General features: G+C 45.5%; 2 protein-coding genes across 2 annotated transcripts in view; both read right to left on the minus strand.

The window, feature by feature from the left end:
• The window catches only part of DND1 (DND microRNA-mediated repression inhibitor 1), a 3,218-nt gene extending 2,228 nt beyond the window's left edge, over positions 1–990 (minus strand). Inside the window, exons 1-3 of the mRNA XM_006156239.3 lie at positions 635–990; positions 387–504; positions 7–41 (exon numbers count right to left, since the gene is read on the minus strand). Of these exons, the coding sequence (XP_006156301.1) occupies positions 7–41; positions 387–504; positions 635–658 (177 nt within the window). The 5' untranslated portion in view covers positions 659–990. The remainder of the gene's footprint in view (positions 1–6; positions 42–386; positions 505–634) is intronic.
• A 66-nt stretch (positions 991–1,056) lies between these two features.
• Positions 1,057–17,416, minus strand: HARS1 (histidyl-tRNA synthetase 1). The gene is made up of 13 exons (XM_006156223.3): positions 17,219–17,416; positions 16,838–16,927; positions 9,792–9,911; positions 7,097–7,192; positions 6,080–6,205; positions 4,711–4,818; positions 4,466–4,564; positions 4,127–4,220; positions 3,789–3,916; positions 3,453–3,695; positions 2,142–2,258; positions 1,793–1,939; positions 1,057–1,479 (listed from the first exon to the last, which is right to left on the minus strand). The coding sequence occupies exons 1-13, from the start codon at positions 17,306–17,308 to the stop codon at positions 1,408–1,410; spliced, it is 1,530 nt and encodes a 509-aa protein (XP_006156285.1). The 5' UTR covers positions 17,309–17,416; the 3' UTR covers positions 1,057–1,407.
• Between the last annotated feature and the right edge of the window lie 7 nt (positions 17,417–17,423).

Here is a 17,423-nt window from a genome sequence, read left to right on the forward strand (position 1 = left end):
AAACACCTCTGACCCGGCGGGCGGTGGGCTGCCCACCCAGCCTGAAGGGAGCAGAACGGAGGGGCACCGTCATCCACCAGGCTGACAGAGCTCTGAACCCGTGGACCCAACGTGGGGGCACGACGTGAACGAACTGTGAAACGGGTACAACCCCCGTACCCTGGTCATTGGGTGACCGAACTAATAACTAGGCTGATAAAGAGTGGGTGCCGCTTAGGTCTGGAACACTTCCTCGATGGGGCGGGTGGACTGGGAGCTACATAAATCTCCCCATCTTCTTAGAGGTGTAAATCCGGGTAGTTTGGGGTTTCCTATGGTGGCGTCTCGGGTAGGCCCCTCCCCGGAAAGGGCCGTAGAGACTAGCGAAGGGGCTGGGGCTAACGTACCTGGGGGTGGTCCGCCGTACTTTCTCTGCCCGTTCACCTGCACCAGGCGAATGCCAGTCTCCCTGACCCATGCCTCCAGTGCCGCCTTGTTCTCTGGATTCACTCTCTCACACCACAGCTTATAGGGAAAAGACAGGTTGGAATGGTGGATCGCCGGCTCCAGCCCCCCACCCTCACCTGTGGTGTCTGGCCTGTAGCTGCCCTCCTGTGCAGCAGCTTGTCGACCCACCTCGGCACTAGTCACATACCTCACACTCCCGCTTGGACTGCATGGCTCGCTCGCTGGCCTACCCGTACCCCCTTTATAACTTCCCCGCCGTCGTAGGCCTCTGGAAGTTTCCCTACCCCTCCACCCCGCAAGCTCTCATTGGCTCCAAGCACGACCCCGCCTCCCAAGGCGTGCACCACTGCACGAGGACCGAGGGGTCTTAGATCCTCAGGTGAAAGCTAGAAACCCTAGCGGGTAAATCAACAAACAGCTTCCCAAGGAGTAGCCAGCAAACTGGGGAGTGGTGGCCAGAGGCTAGAACCTCAGGGTCATCTAGGCTCTAGGGAAGCGCTCACGGGGGCATACTGTCTTTCTCCTTTTTCCACCCCTATCGTGGTCTAAATCGGAGGCTCAGGCTGACTGGGGGAAGGCAGGGCAAGGCATCAGTGACACAGCGGCGGCGCCAGTGGTTGAGACATTTTATTGGACCTTTGGTGACTGGATGTGGGGAGGCATCTGCTCCAACTGGTGTCGGGGCCTGTGGGATTTGTCTTCTCAGGCCCAGTTGCTGCAGTCCAGGAGCACAGACTGGCCCAAGCCTGAGGATCTTTTGTGGATCATGGGGTAGTACCTGGCCAATCTTTTTTTTTTTTGCCAGTTATTATCAGCAATGTAATTGTAATAAAAATAAGTCTCTGTTCTGACCACTCTTCAGGTCTGAGTTGGAACAGAAAAGCAGCTACTGAAGTCATTTGCAGTTTTGGCCTCAAACAGTCCCAGTCCCACTTCCTTTCTTCTGATAGTTTGCTCAGTTCAGCAGATACAGTGGGACTGGTTTGTTCTCCTTCTGATTTCCTCCACAAGGTCTTCCCTTCGGACGTCCACCTGGCCAGGAAGGAAGAAACTGGGATGAGCACCTTCTATTCCATTGCTGCTCCTTCCTCTAATCTTTAGGCTTGGCTCAGCAAGAACAGGAGCCAAATCAAACGCCTTACAGCAGATGGGTGCCTTTTGGGGGAGTCAGAAAGACACAGGGTGGATGTGGGGATGGAGATCTCACCTTACCACGACCATGTAAGCCCTTAGGTCCATTGTTAACTGTACTAATGTGAATGCCAGGATTTTGCTCAGGTCTTGAAGGGATGTGCTTACTGCCTTGGCAATATATTCCTTCCTGCCCCTTAGCCTCTTGCCTCACCTCTTCCCTGCTAGCCACCGAACGAAGCTTGATGACCCCGTCCTTGAGCTCCTGCTCGCCGATGATGGCCACCAGTGGGATTCCTGCCTCCTCACAGTACTGCAACTGGTTCAGTAACTTGGGGTTCTTCTTGTAAAGCAGCTCGGCCTACAGGGGAGCAGGACAGAGGATGAAGGCTGACTTCTGCAGTCCTCAGTGCCAACCTACTGGGGGCCCAGGCTGGCACCTTGCATTTAGCTCCACCCCAGGAAGTAATGGCAGGAGTCATTGTGGGTAAGTTTTTATTTACTTTGTGTTCAGTACTCTCACGTTTGCTGCCTCCCCCCGCCCCCAGGTTTGCCTCCTGTACCTTGATCCCAGCATCCCAAAGCTCTGAGACAAGCTTCATTCTCTCCTCCAGCAGCTTCTTCTGTGCAGATGCCACAAGCACTTGTGTCTCTGTTGTCCGTACCTTCTCCTCCAAAGCCTGGGGAAGGGGCAGATAAAAGTCAGAGAACTTGGCTGACCCCTTCAAGGAACAAAGAAGCTCTAGTCAGGATTTTGGGAGACCAGGACTAACTCAGTGAGCTCCACCAGCATAGGGGCCCGGTTTCCTCATCTAGCAGTTGGGCACAGATAGCTCTTAGATTTAAGAAATGAGCTGATTGAACTGTACATGTCTTGCCAGAATAAATAACCTAGGGCAAAGGCAACGGTAGCTTAGTAATAATAACGTCAAGCTCATCTTCAGCTAGTACCTTAAGGGTCTACAAGAACATTCACACAGATGTACTACTATGAGCCCACCCCAGGCAATTGAATCACCCCTGGTGGTTCTAGTCCCTACTTAGTATCTGCCCGTTCATGAGACTATGCACATTACTGCTTCTGGTAAAGGGCTCACCCCAAGGTGTATGTGATGAGAGGTGGCTGGGGGCAGAGGACAATGAATGTTGCTGCTGCCCCTTGTCTTTTTTTTTTTTTTTTAACTCTCTTTTCATAGTTCTTACAACATAAGATGCCTGCTGGAACTATGACCTCAAATGGGAAAGAAGTGGTTTCTACCCTAGAGAAAAGGAATGGAACAGAGGGAAGGTTGCCTTGCCAGAGCATTCTCCAGAGGATGAAATGTAACTAGCATTAAACAGTGCAGCAGAAATAAAGGTAGAGTGGGGGAGCTGAGGCTCTGAGGGGCTTCCTTGGTGTTACTATAGCTACTGAGAGTACCAAGGCAACCAGCTGAGGGATCCCAGGGCCTCAGCCACATGCTTCCCACTTGGACACAATATTATAGTAGTAAGGAGTGAGACATAGGGTCAAACAGCTTGGATTCAAACTCTGATTCTGCCACTTCAAAGCAGCATACCTTGAGCAAATTATCTGATTATTAAAATACTAAGTATTCTATATCATAAGGAAGAGCTTGGTCATGGACACACCAGCCTAGATTCCCAACAGCCTTGAGGGATGTAGGGATTCAGAGCAGAGGATTTAGTGGAGAGGAGAAAGATTTTAAGAATCCCTAATCTTGCAATGTGTTGGAAATCTGTGAAAGACAGTGATCACCTTTTTCCCACTGTTCTGAGATGCTCTTTGTTCAAAGCAGCACCACTTGCTCTCTTGGAGATCAAAGATAGCTTAAGGGACACCTGCCTGTCTTCTGTCCACCCCTGGGACCTACCTCCAGTCTCTGCTCCACGATGGAGAAGATTCGCTCCACCCCAATGCTGAGCCCCACACATGGCACCTTGCGTCCTTTTGGATCGAACATGCCCACCAGGCCATCATAGCGCCCTCCAGCAGCCACACTGCCCACACCCAGGGGCTCGTCCCCTGCCTGGGCTGGAGTCTGTAGCAGCACTGCCTCATAGATCACCCCAGTATAATAGTCTAGCCCTCGAGCAAGACTCAGGTCGAAGGAGATCTGTGGAGACAGGGACGTGGTCAGTACCTAATTAGGATCAGGGACCAAAAGCTGCAGAGCTCAGCCAGCGCTCCCATACTCTACCTGACTCACCTTGTCATCGATGCCAAACAGGGTCAGGTACTCAAACAATAGCTTCAGGTCTCCCAGGCCCTCCAAGGCCTGTTTGTTTTGGGACAGTTTAGAGTCCTGGAGCAGCTGCTCCACTAGGGACACCCCACCTAGATAGACAGAATTGTGAGTGAGACTGAGAAGAAGAAAAAGGTAGGCGGTCCATCTTTGGGCCTGGACTCTTACTGCACGTGTACGTGTGTGTGCACACATACACTATCTGTCTCTCTTACATATTTATTCACACATACAGAAGAGTTTCGACTTTAAGATTGAGGGCAGCAGGATATTTTCTGGGGAAGCTGGGTTCTGCTCCTCACCGTGCTGCCGGACGTAGTCTCCAATGCGGTCAGCCACTTCAGGTGCAAGGCCCTTCTCTCCCACCATCTCATTCTTCACTTCCTCCCAGGATACCTGTGAGGACAGACACTAGTAGAGACACCTGCACAGCTTTCCCACCACACAGCAAGTGTGGACACTCCTCAGGGAGTGAGAGTCTTGGAGCAGAGTCTTGGAGCAGTAACTGGCCTTCAACCTACATCCTGGGGCTAATCTTCCTCCAGTGAACACCAGAGGCAGGCACCTCCCCTAGTTTTGTTTCCCATTTCTCAAGGCAGGGTGGGATCTGAGAAAAGAAGAGCCAAGGGTTGGGCTGTTACCTTATCCAGTTTGTCTACTGAAGAGCAGATGGTACGGAACTTGCTGTCAGGAACACCACAGATGGCAAACATCCCATCCAGGATGCGCCGATCATTCACCTGCAGGGACCCAGAACACAGTGAGGAGGGAATCTTTCCTTTCCATGATTCTCAGGAGTCTTGGGCAACTAGTCTCTCTGCACAGGAACCTTCTCCTGTGAGAGGCCAGGCCCCACTTTACCCTCCCAGCCCCATTTAGCTCTGACCTTGACCAGGAAGTCACCTATCTGAAGTGAACTCAGGATCTCACACATGATCTTCAGGCACTCTGCATCAGGGATCATGGGGTCGAATTGCCCAGCAATGTCAAAATCCTGTAGGGAGAGGAATAGCTAGGGGTCCTCAGGGGTCCAACCTTCAGGGAAATCTTCTGAGTGCTCTGTTTGCACTCAAGCACAGAACTTCTCCTTCATTCTCTATGTCTCATCATCAGCCCAGAGAAAAATCCCAGCATTCTTGGGCCTCTTACCAGTCCTGGTTTGCTTGCCCTGTACTAGCCCTTCATCATCTACTTATCATCTCTCCCTCAATTCCTTCTACTGCTTGGGGTAATTATGTACCTTCAGTCCTAGCCATTTTTCTCTATTCATCTAGAAGCCCTACCAGCAGTCTGGATGATTTGATATCTCAAATGTAATTTCTTCATCTTCAGCTGTGATTCCGTTACCGTGGTTTAATATAAAGAGCACTGGACTGGGACCAGCAGTTGGCGTAATGGCTATGTCGCTGGACTCCCACGTAGTCAACTGTGGTTCGAGGCCCGGACCTGGTGGCTTAAACTCACGTTGGGCACATGTGTGTGCATGCTCAAGATCCTGTGAGGAGAATGGAGGAGAAGGGATTGTGGCATGACAATCCCCCCCCCCGTCCCCTGGGGAGTGATTTCTCGCTTTCTGTCTCTTTGTCTTTCTGGTGAGTGCATACGCCCTATAGCAAAATCTTCTCAAAGAAAAAAAAATAAAAGAGCACTGGACCAAGAGTTCTATTCTTGACTTTACCTTTTTTCTTTCTTTCTTTCTTTTTTTTTTTCTTTTTTTTTTTTTTTTTTTTTTTTTTTTTTTTTTTTTTTTTGAGAGGTTTTTGCTACAGGGTGTGTGCACTCACCAGAGAGATGGAGAGAGACAGAGAGACAGAAAGCGAGAAATCACCCCCCGGGGGGATGGCCACGCCGCAACCCCTTCTCCTCCATTCTCCTCTTGGGATCTTGGGCATGCACGCACATGTGCTCGGCGTGCATTATAAGCCACTGGGTCTGAGACTCAATCCGCGCTCGACTACATGGGAGTTGAGCGAGATAGCCATTATGCTAACTGCTGGTCCCCAACTTTGCCTTTCTTATCCCTATCATCTCTTCATCCCTGAAAACAAATTTACTCTCGTATGTGAAATGGAAAGATGAATCCTTCTCCTCCCCTCCCCACATGCCCACTGTGAAAACTACATGAAAACACCATAGAAACCTAAGAGCATTATCTGCGATATCCAGTTTGCTTAGGACACTATGAGAATTCAACAGATTCTAGTAGGTTGCAGGAACCTTAAGTTACCATCCTGCCCCAGTTTCCCAACACTCACACACTGGTAGAATTCCCGGTATCGGCCGCGGGTCATGGCTGGGTTATCCCGCCGATACACCTTTGCTATGTGGTAGCGTTTAATGTTGGTCAGCTTATTCATTGCCAAATACCGAGCAAAAGGAACCTGATGACCAAATGTTAAAGAGAACACTCCTCCAAATCAGTCTGGAAGTTGATTATCTTTGCCAACAGAAGTGGAGTCTAACTCCTCCCTGTGTCGGTACACCACCACCCATGAGATTAACATTTCTGAACATCAGAAGGAACCAACTGTGCTACCATGAGGGGTAGCTGAAGTCTTATAAAAGATGAAGGCTCCTTTCTTAGAGGTTGCATCTTCCCTCGACTATGTAGAGCACAGCAGGGGGCTAGGCAGACCCATCATGGACCAGAAAAAGGGCCCCAGGTGGGACCTTGTAAACAGATGATTCTCTGTGTAGCTTAGAGATAAAGAAAATGTGTTGTTGGTCAATTAAGGAGAATTTTGTCCACTGGACAAAAAAAGAAGCACCCTGGAGTCAGTAGTAGAACTGGAACTCAGCCCTGATGCAAAGCAGAACTTTCATTTAGGATTTATAAGATTTCTACGGCCATGCTGTTTAGCTAAAGTTCCACTCCTGGTTAAAAAAAATAATTCTCCTAATTGCCGAAGGCCTCCTATTTGATCCTACCTATGTCTGCCCATCTTTAAAATTGAAGTTAGAAATAGCCCCTGTTCATGGGTTAGCTGAAAGCATGGTGATTAAGGCACCTGGATCCCACATGGCAAACTGTGCAGTTTGAGTCCAGGACCTGCAGCTTAAAAAACACAGCAGGTACATATGTGCCCCAAATCCAGAGAGAATGGATTATGGTGTGACTATCCTCCACAGCGGGTGCTTTCTCACATTCCTCTCTGTCTCTCCAGCAAGCATACACACCCTCTAGCAAATTAAAAAAAAGAATAAAAATAAACAGCCCCAGCTCTGTGAGGGCCAATCTATGTGAACTCTCAGAGCCCAGATTTAAAAGATACAGTGAGGTCATAGCGAAGGGACAGCAGCTCCCCACCCTGGTCCTTCAGGTCATAGATAAGCTTAGAGTCTTCTCCATATTTTCCAGTTAGTGTTTCCTGGAAAACAAAACAAAACAAAACAAAACAAAACAGGTTATAATAATAAATATAACAATTTAAAAGAAAGTTTTAAAAACAAAATCCCATCACTCGACAAGAATGATCTCAACTTGTTTACATTTATTTCCCTCTACTCTTATTCTATTTGTATGTTTGATATAGTTACAATCCAAAATACCAATTTTGTATGGATTTTCTGCTTACCACATTTCCACTTTGCAGCAGAAATGAACTATTGTTATTATTATTTTAAATGTCAAAGGATATATGAGCTCATCAGAGACAGAGAGGGAGAGGGAAAAAGCATACCTCTCCAAATGGGACAATGGGGTGTGGTCATACTGTAATCCCTTCTCTTCCCTTCCTGTTGAAATTTTGGTCATGTATATGTGCCCAGTGTGTTTATCAAGCCACTGGCTGGGATTTGAACAGTGGTCAGCCATAGCATATGGCTCTCCCAACCTACTAGGCCATGGGCAGGTCCTAGACATAAAGTCTTTAAGACTGTATCTTTAAGATATGGTAACTGAGGTAAAGTGAAGTCATTAGGGTGAACCCTGATCAAATAAGACTAGTATGCTTATAAGAAGAGAAAATTTGGACACAGACTGTGATGACAAGAGAACAAAGGAAGGGGACCAGCAGTTAGCGTAATGACTATGTCGCTGAACTCCCATGTAGTCGACTGCGGTTTGAGTCTCAGGCCCGGTGGCTTAAACTCAGGCTGGGCACATGTGTGTGCGTGCCCAAGATCCCGAGAGGCGAACGGAGGAGAAGGGACTGTGGCATGGCCATCCCCTCTGGGAGGTGATTTCTCGCTTTCTATCTCTCTGTCTCTCTCTGTCTTTCTGGTGAGTGCACGCTCCTTATAGCAAAAACCTCTCCCAGAAAAAAAAAAAAAAAAAAGAGAGAGAGGACAAAGATGACAATCTGTAAGTCATGGACAGAGACCAGAACAGATCCTTCCCTCATGGCCCTCAGAAGGAACCAACCCTGCCAATACCTTACCTCAGACTTCTAGCCTCCAGAACTGGGAGAAAATAAATTTCTGTTGTTTAGGCCACCAATCTGTGGTACTTTGTTATGACAACCTGGCAAACTAATAGCTGGTAAAACCATAAATGGGTACAATCTTTTGACCCAGAAACTCCATGTATATTTTCTCTACAGCTAAATGCCCACCGGTAGTACTAAGCACTGAGTATACAGCAAAGAACAAGACAAAAGCAGATCATGTCTTCATGGGTCTTCTATATTAATGAAAAGAAATAGGTACTATATTAACACAATGAAAGAAATTAACATAATTTCAGATAGTAATAGCTATTATTCTAAAGGTAATAAAGCAGGTCTATGTGATAGAGGGACAAGGGCTACTATAGGCAAGATAGTTGAGGAGGATTATTTGAGAAATGGCATTTTAGCTGTGCTCTGAAGTGAAAATCTGCAATCTCTAATTTAATCTGATATTAAAATTATACAAAGAATTAGGGAGGACCAACAAATGGTGTGGTGGTTAAGGTGGCTGGATTCCACATGGCCTACTGCAAGGTTCAAATCCTAGACCTGTGGCTTGAAAAATTTGCCAGTGCGTGCATGCCCCAAATCACAAGAGAATGGAGGTGAAGGGACTGTGGCGTGACCATTCTCCATCCCCATCTCTCTCTCTCGAGACTGTAAGTACCCCTAGCAAATAAAAAAAGGGGGGGAGGAGTTCAAAAAAAGAGGAGAGCAAGAACCCTGAGACAGACACACATTTAGTAATGTTCCATGAATAAAAAGAAAAACAGATTAGCATAGTGGGCAAGAGGAAGAACAGCATCAGCGAGAAAGTCAGTGGCAGATCCTCTAGGAACACCATTACGCCCAAGACTTTACACGTCTTATTAAGTTGCAATGAGAAGCATTGGGTTTTAAGCAGGGAGTGATATAATCTTTTTTCTTTCAAGTTTATTTTTTCACATGTGCAAGAGAGGGTAGGAGACATTTACTCTTGGCAGGGTCTAATCACACGGTGATCCCCTGCCTTCTCCCATCCCAGGCCCTACAACCAGCAATGGTTATGGGCACATCTGTAGATGTATCCGATGTGTTCAAGTCGACCCAAGATCTGAACCCTGGACCTTCCCATAAAGTTCCAATATAATGCAGTGATACCCTACCACTTGTGCCACCACGGTTGGGCCTGCAATCTGGCTTTCAGTTGCAAAGAACTACAAATAACTTTGGGATCTATTAGTAGGAGACTAATATGGTTGCATATTTATGCTTTAAAAAGTTTTTTTTTTCATATTTATGCTTTACATACATATGGTTTGCATGTGTCTAGGAAAGAACCCAAATGCAGGTGTAGTAATTCGATGAAATATGAACTAGAACAACTTCTACTCCTAAATGCTCTCTTTTGAAAGCTACTGGCCACACCAAGAGAAATAAAATGCAGGGCAACTCCCTCCAAGCCAGTTTTATCCCCTTTCTCATTGGAGAAAATACTGGTCTATGTCCACAGTACAAGCGGGACCTCACACTCTTGTCATCCTCTTTGTTGTCCATATACCCATTCTTTCACTGCAGTTTCATCTTACACATCTCTTACCTTTAGTTCAAACACAGGTGTATCAATCACTTCTGCACCATGGCGCTTGAAGCAGCGGATGATTACATCAAACACCTTCTCCCGAACTGCCATCTGCCGAGGACTGTAGTCTCTGGTGCCCTTGGAGTCAAAATTAACCAAAGCAGGGATGAGATTTAAACACAGAGAACATTAAGTTCTGGAAAGCATGAAATGATGACTTTGACAATGAGAAAGGCAAATTCTGCCTCAAGCTTAGATTTTTCTACAGGTAACTGAGCTGTCTAATAGGTACAAATAATTTCTGTAAATTTGCTACAGGGTGCTCACCAGAGAGAAACAGAGAAGAAGAGAAAGAGAAAGTGAGAAAGCAAGCTTCCAGGTTTAGGACTCAAACTGTGGTCAGCCATGTGGGAGTCCAGTGCTTTAACCACCATGCCACCTGCTGCCCCCCTCTATTCCCTTTTTATTTTGGTTCTATTTTCTAGAATTCTTGTAACTCTTCCCTAAGCAGGTTTTCTAAAAATTCTCTCTTGGGGCAGAAGGTGGTGGAGAGGTTAGGGCAGCTGTATCCCACATGGCCAACTCTGTGGTTCAACTACCGGATGGAGCATCTTGAAAAACATGCTGAGTGTGTGTGTGTGTGTGTGTGTGTGTGTGTGTGACCAGAATCCTGAGAAGAGAACAGAGGAGAAGGGATTGCGGTGTGGCCATTCACCCAGGGTTGGAGCTGGGCAGTGATTTCTTACTTTCTTTCTCTCTGTCTCTCTCTGGCAAGCCCACGTGCCCTACTGCAAAAATTTAAAAGAAAAAAGTAGCCAGTTCATTTCACAACTTGAACATGGGCATGATTTCTCTACCTTGGGATGTAGGAAAAGAGCATCCCATTGCATCATACAGAATACTAAATGTGTACTCAAGGATTACAGTTCAATAAAATTTATAATTTTTACTTCTTGTTTCTTTAATTTTACTACAGGATGCCTGAGCTCGCTGGAAAGAGATGCCCTTAACCATCATGCCCAAAGAGGAAAAGTAAGAAATCACTGAGAGGATGGCCATTCCACACTCCTTTCTCCTCTGGTTTTCTCTTGGGATTCTGGGCAGGCACACACATGTGCTCAGTGTGTTTTTCTTTTCTTTCTTTCTTTCCTTTTTTTTTTTTTTAAGAATCATTTCAGGGGACCAGTAGTTAGTGTAATGGTTATGTCGCTGGACTCCCATGTAGTCAACTGCAGTTCGAATCCTGGACCTGGTGGCTTAAACTCACGCCAGGCGCGTGTGCGTGCGTGCCTAGGATCCTGAGAAGAGAATGGAGGAGAAGGGATTGTGGCATGACCATCCCCCTGGGGGGGTGATTTCTCGCTTTCTATCTCCCTGTCTCTCTCTGTCTTTCGGGCAAGTGCACGTGCCCTATAGCAAAAACCTCCCCCCCACGAAAAAAAAAAAAGAATTATTTCATTCAACTAACTTTCTTTCTTTCTTTCTTTCTTTCTTTCTTTCTTTCTTTCTTTCTTTCTTTCTTTCTTTCTTTCTTTCTCTTTCTTTCCTTCCTTCCTTCCTTCTTTCTTTTCCCTCTTTTCTCTCTCTCTCTCTCTCTTTCTCTCTTTCTCTCTTTCTTTCAATTTTGACCAGAGAGGGACAGAGAGAGAGAGAGTGGGAAAGTGAAAAAGCAAGACACCAGGTCCGAGACTTGAACCATGGTCAGCCATGTGGGAGACCAGCCTCCTTAACCACTATGCCTCCTGTCGGCCCTGGTGCTTAGTGTGTTTTTCAAGCCACCAAGTCCAGACTGGAACTAAGCAGTCAACCATGTGGGATCCAGCCTCCTTAACCTGCACGCCACCCGCTGATCCTGATAGTGCCACTGTCGTGATCTGTGCTAAGACACCAGCAGTTTCACTCACCAGTGCTCTCTAGCATAGCTGTTTTCTTCTAATGTTATACAGGTTTTCAAACCAAATTACAGAGAATTGTATTATAGATCACCATGAATCCATTACTCAGCTTCAACAACCATTATTAACTGACATTCTTCTTTTTTTAAGAAAAGAATGATCTTTATCTATTTATTTATTTAAGTTTGACCAGAGAGAGAGAAACAGAGTGAGAGGCAGACAGAGAGAAGGAAAGTGAGAAAGCAAGCCACCAGGTCTGGGACTTAAACTGCAGTTAGCTATGTGGGAGTCCAGTACCCTTAACCACCACTCCACCTGCTGGCCCCAATAACTGATATTCTTATTTCATTAAAATTTTGACTTGTGAGGGGCTGGCAGGTGGCATGGTGGTTGGGAGTGCTGGATTCCCACATGGCTAACCACAGTTCAAGTCCTGGACCTGATGGCTTGTTTACTCACTCACTCTCTCTTTCTATTTCTGTCTTTCTTTGATCAAACTGGTAAATAATAATAATAAATAAAAGTTAAATAAAATAATTCTTTTAAAAGAAAATTATTGGGCCTGGCAGGTGGCGTGGTGGTTGAGGAGCTGGACTCCCACATGGCTGACCATGGGTCCAAGCCTGGATCTGGTGGCTTGCTTTCTTACTCTCCTTTCTGTCTGTCTCTCTCTGGTCAAAATTGAAGAATGGTGATAATAAAAAAAATTAAAAATAAAGGAATCTTTAAAAAATAAAAATTTTTAAAATTCTGACTTGTCTTTTCTGAAATATTAAATCCTAGACATCACATCACTTCATCTATAAATACTCCAGCATGATTCCCTAATACATACAGACATTTTTTAAGAACTTCAAACAGTACAAAGCCTTAATTATAACTAACAAAACTAATAGTAACCCCTTAAAATTATCTAATGCCAAGCTCAATTTTATCCAATTGCCTTAATATCTTTACTTTCTGTTTTATAAAGACCTATGAGAGAATGCTGAGAGATTTTCCAACTCTTTTTCTTAACTTATTTATTTATTTTAATTTGACCAGAGAGGAGAAAGAGAAAGAGAGAGAGAGAGAAGGGGGGGGTAAGTCACCAGGCCTGGGACTCGAACTCTTGAACTGTAGTCAGCCATGTGGGAGTCTAGCACCCTTAACCACCACACCACCTGCTGGCCCTTGATAATATCATGGTTGATGATACTATAGTTTTCATGGTTAACTTATCTGAATTGGATTTTTTAAAAAATTGCCAGATGATGCATACACTCAGCAGAGAGAAAGAGGGAGGGAGAAAACATACCTATGGGGTGTGGTCACAATCTCTTCTCCTCCATCTCTCCCTCCTTTAGGCAGGTACCCCTGATGTGTTTTTCAAGTCACCAGATCTGAAACTCAAGCCATGCAGTTGGCTGTGTTGAACCCAGCTCCCTTAACTCCTAGGACCTGAGCTGGCCCTTGAATAGGATTTTCTTTCCTTTTATTTAGGTTTCTGGCATAGGGCATGTGCACTCACCAGAGAGAGAGAGAAGAAGGAAAGTGAGACACCACCCTCTAGGTCGGATGGCCATGCTGCAATCCTTTATCTTCCTCACTCCTCCTTAGATTTTGGGCACATGCGCACATATGCCTGGCATGATTTTTACACAGCTGGGTCCACGACTCAAATTGCAGTTGGCCATACGGGAGTCCAGCATCTTAACCACCACACCACCTGCTGGTCCTTGAATTGGATTTTTTTAAAAAATAATTACTTTTTAATTTAATTTTATTTGTTCATTTACTCTTAATTTGAGCAGAGAAAGACACAGAGAGATAGAGAGAGAGAGGGAAACTTAGAAAGCAAGTCACCAGGTCTGGGACTCAAACTGGGGTCAGCCATGTGGGAGTGTCCAGCACCTTAGCCACCACGCCACCTGTTGGTCCCTTGAATAGGATTTTTAAAAAGACTGTGTGTATTTCATTGGTATGTTTACTTAATCTGTAACAGTTTTTCTCCTCCCCCCCCTTTTTTTTTTGATGAGGTTTCTGCTATAGGGAGTGTATGCTCGCCAGAGAGACAGAGAGAGACAGACAGACAGAAAGCGAGAAATCACTCCCCGGGGGATGGCCATGCCGCAATCCCTTCTTCTCCATTCTCCTCTCGGGATCTTGGGCACTCACACACACGCACCCAGCGTGAGTTTAAGTCACCAGATTCGAGACTTGAACCGTGGTCAACTACATGGGATTCCAGTGACATAGCCATTATGCCAACTGCTGGCCCAGTAATTTTTTTTTTTTTTTTAAAAAGGAAGAAAAACTGGGACCAGCAATTGGCATAATGGCTATGTCACTGGAATCCCATGTAGGTTAAAGTGCTGGATCACACATGGTCCTGGACCTAGAGGCTTGAAAATCATGCCAGGTGTGTGTGCACGCATGCCCAAAATCCTGAGAGGAGACAGGATTGCAGCATAACCCCTAGGGGATGATTCATTTTCCCTCTTTTTCTGATGAACGTAAGTGCCCCACAGCAAAAAGGGAGGAAAATTATTTATTGTAGAAATTGGGTCATTTGTCCTCAAAGTTTTTTCTCATTCTAGATTTGGTTAACAGTATCCTCTATGTGTCATGTAACATGTTCCTCCATTTGTATCTCCTGTAAACTGATAGTCCAAAGTCTTGATTAGATTCAAGTTCAAGTTCTCTTGTTAAGAATACTTCATAGGTGGTGCTGCATACTTCTTATTGCATCATATCAGCAGGGACATACTGTCTGGCTGTCCTACTTTTAGTGATGTTACGATTGATCATTGGGTTTAGGTGAGGACAGGACAGACTAATCTATCATAAATTCTCCATTAAGTTTTTCACCGAATAATCTGAATAATCATTGATCATTATGGTTTCGGGATTTTTTAAAAGAATTATTTATTTAATTCCATTTGCTGTTATTATTTTTTAAAAGAATTATTTTATTTAACTTCATTTATTTATTTTAATTTTGACCAGAGAGGAACAGAGCAAGAGAGAGCAAAAGCAAAAGCGAGGGGGAGCGGTGGGGAAAGTGAGAAAGCAAGCTGCCAGTGCTAGGACTCAAACCGCAGTCGGCCATGTGGGAGTCCAGCGCCCTTAACCATCATGCCACCTGCCAGCCCTCCATTTGTTATTATTATTTAATTTGACCAGAGAGAGACAGAGATAGAGAAAGCAAGTCCCCAGGACCGGGACTCGAGCCGTGGTTGGCCATGTGGGAATCCAGCACTTTTAATCACCACACCACCTGCCAGCCCCAGGCTTTGAGATTTTGACACTGTCTTTCTTATTTTTTATTTTTTTAAGAAATTAATTTTGACCAGGACTTTAAAAAAATTATTCTTTATTTATTGATTCATTGATTTTAATTTGACCAGAGAGAGACAGAGTGAGAGACAGAAAGAGAGAGAGAGAGAGGGAAAGTGAGAAAGCAAGCCATCAGGTCCAGGATTGGAACCCATGGTTGGCCATGTAGGAGTGTCCAGCGCCTTAACCTCCATGCCACCTGGTGGTCCCTACACTATCTCTTTAATCTTTGTTTTTATTTTTTAAGATTATTTTATCTAACTTTATTTCTTTATTTGTTTTTTAATTTGAGTAGAGAGGGAAAGAACGAGCAAGCGAGTGAGAGAGAGAGAAAGTGAGACAACAAGCCACCAGGTCCAGGACTCAAATCACGGTCGGCTGTGTGGTAATCCAGCATTCTTAACCACCAGACCACCTGCCATCCCCTCTTTTTTTAAACTCTATTTATTTATTTATTTATTTTAATCTGACCAGAGAGGGACAGAGTGAGAGAGAGATAGAGGGAAAGTGAGAAAGCAAGCTGCTAGGTTCAGGTCTTGAACCACAGTCTGCCATTGTGAGAGTCCAGCCCCCTTGACCACCATGTCACCTGCTGGCCCCTATCTCTTTAATCTCCCCCCTGCACCCCCAGAAGTTTTTGCTACAGGGCATGTGCGCTCGCCAAACAGGGGGAGAGAGCCAGAGAGACAGAAAGCGAGAAATCACCCCCCAGGGAGGATGGCCACGCCGCAATCCCTTCTCCTCCGTTCTCCTTTCGGGATCTTGGGCACGCATGCACACGTGCCTGGCGTGAGTTTTAAGCCACCAGGTCTGGGACGTGAACCACAGTCAACTACATGGGAGTCCAGAGACATAGCCATTACACTAATTGCTGGTCCCCTATCTCTTTAATCTTAGAAAATAAGTTGTGTGTAGAAAAAACAGCTCAATGAATGTAGGAGTCCAAAGAATTAACCTTAACACAAAGAAGATAAATCATCCCCCCTCACCTTTGGAATTCACTTTTACATATATTCATTAAATATCCTATTTATTTCCAAGCACCTAGTCCTAGCCTCTTGGAGTAAATGAGTCATGTGAGTATCAATAATATATGTATGAAATGCCAAGAGAACCCAGATGTAGGGGTAAATAATTTTGTTCACAGGACCTATAGAAAGTGACGTTTGAACTAAAATGCTTGAGGATGAGCTGGGAATCTCTACCTTAATTCCACTGTGCTCTCCCTCTGCATTTGTTTCTAATCATATATATCTTCTTCTGGTTTCTGAAAACTACTAAAGTTTTTTCCTCCTTCAAGATTTTCATACTTTTTCTTTGGCCACCACTCACTGGTTAGTTCAATTAGTATATCTTCTTCCTCAGTGGGGCTTTTCTTTTCTTTTAAATTTCCCAATTCTCCCTTATTTTCCCCAGATCATCCTTGTTAACTTCTTTACATCACAGTCACAGTTTGCAATTGCATATCTATTTTGTGTGTGGGATTATTTGTCTTGTCTCCTGGAGTAGAGTACAAGCTACATGAGAGCAGACTGGTGTGTACCATGACATTCAGTGCTTTGTACAGTGCCAAGAACACAGTAAACACTAAATAAATACTTGCTAAAGAAAAAGAGGAATATCAGCAGCAGGCTGACTCCTCTGAGCACCCAGTTGGCCTAATTTCTGCCATCACTTTGCCACCCCAGAATGACTCAGGTAGAGTCCAAACCAGCCCAGTGCCCAGAGCAACTGTCATTTCCTCTGAAATATTTCTGATCCTCCTCAATGACCTGGTTCAGGGAAATAGACATATAAGCTCTTCTGAGTAGAATTAGGGAACCTATCAGAGGCTCCCTGCAGGAATGTTACCTTGGGTGTTTTGAGCACAAATTTCTGTTTGTTTTCATCGGGGCCCAGCTGTGCCTTCAGTTTCAGGAGTTTTGCCACTTCTTCCTCGATCTGTGGAGGGAAAGAAGGGACTGAGCTACTTCCCAGACTTGCCTGTCATTTTCCTCCCTCTCCCGCCATTCATTCAATATCCCTCCCTTATCAGGATCTGGGGCAGATTTTTTTGTCCAAGTCTACCTTTGTTTCTCTAGAAATCAATCCCTGATACCTCCCTATCCAGCCCATCCTCCTCCAGTACTCACCCCATCCCTTCCCCCACATCCATGTCCTCGGTCCAGACCTCCCCCGTTTTCTGTTTTTCCGGGCTTTTCCTTGACCCCTCTTTTGCGGCCTAGGTCGCACCTGCTCGGCGCTGGCCTTCTGCTGCTTGAGGCCCCGCACACGCTCTCCCTGAAGTCGCACCAGCTCCTCCAGCGCCGCACGCTCTGCCATCCCGGTTACCAGCTGGAGCTGATGGCTGTCTAGACCTGTGCGGATGCCTTCAGCTTCAGCCTGGATGACTTCCGACTATCGAGTCTCTGGCCTGTACATGTAGAGCGTCTCCGCC

Source organism: Tupaia chinensis, unplaced genomic scaffold (assembly GCF_000334495.1).
Source record: "Tupaia chinensis unplaced genomic scaffold, TupChi_1.0 Scaffold000484_1, whole genome shotgun sequence".
In the NCBI taxonomy this organism is placed as follows: domain Eukaryota; kingdom Metazoa; phylum Chordata; class Mammalia; order Scandentia; family Tupaiidae; genus Tupaia; species Tupaia belangeri.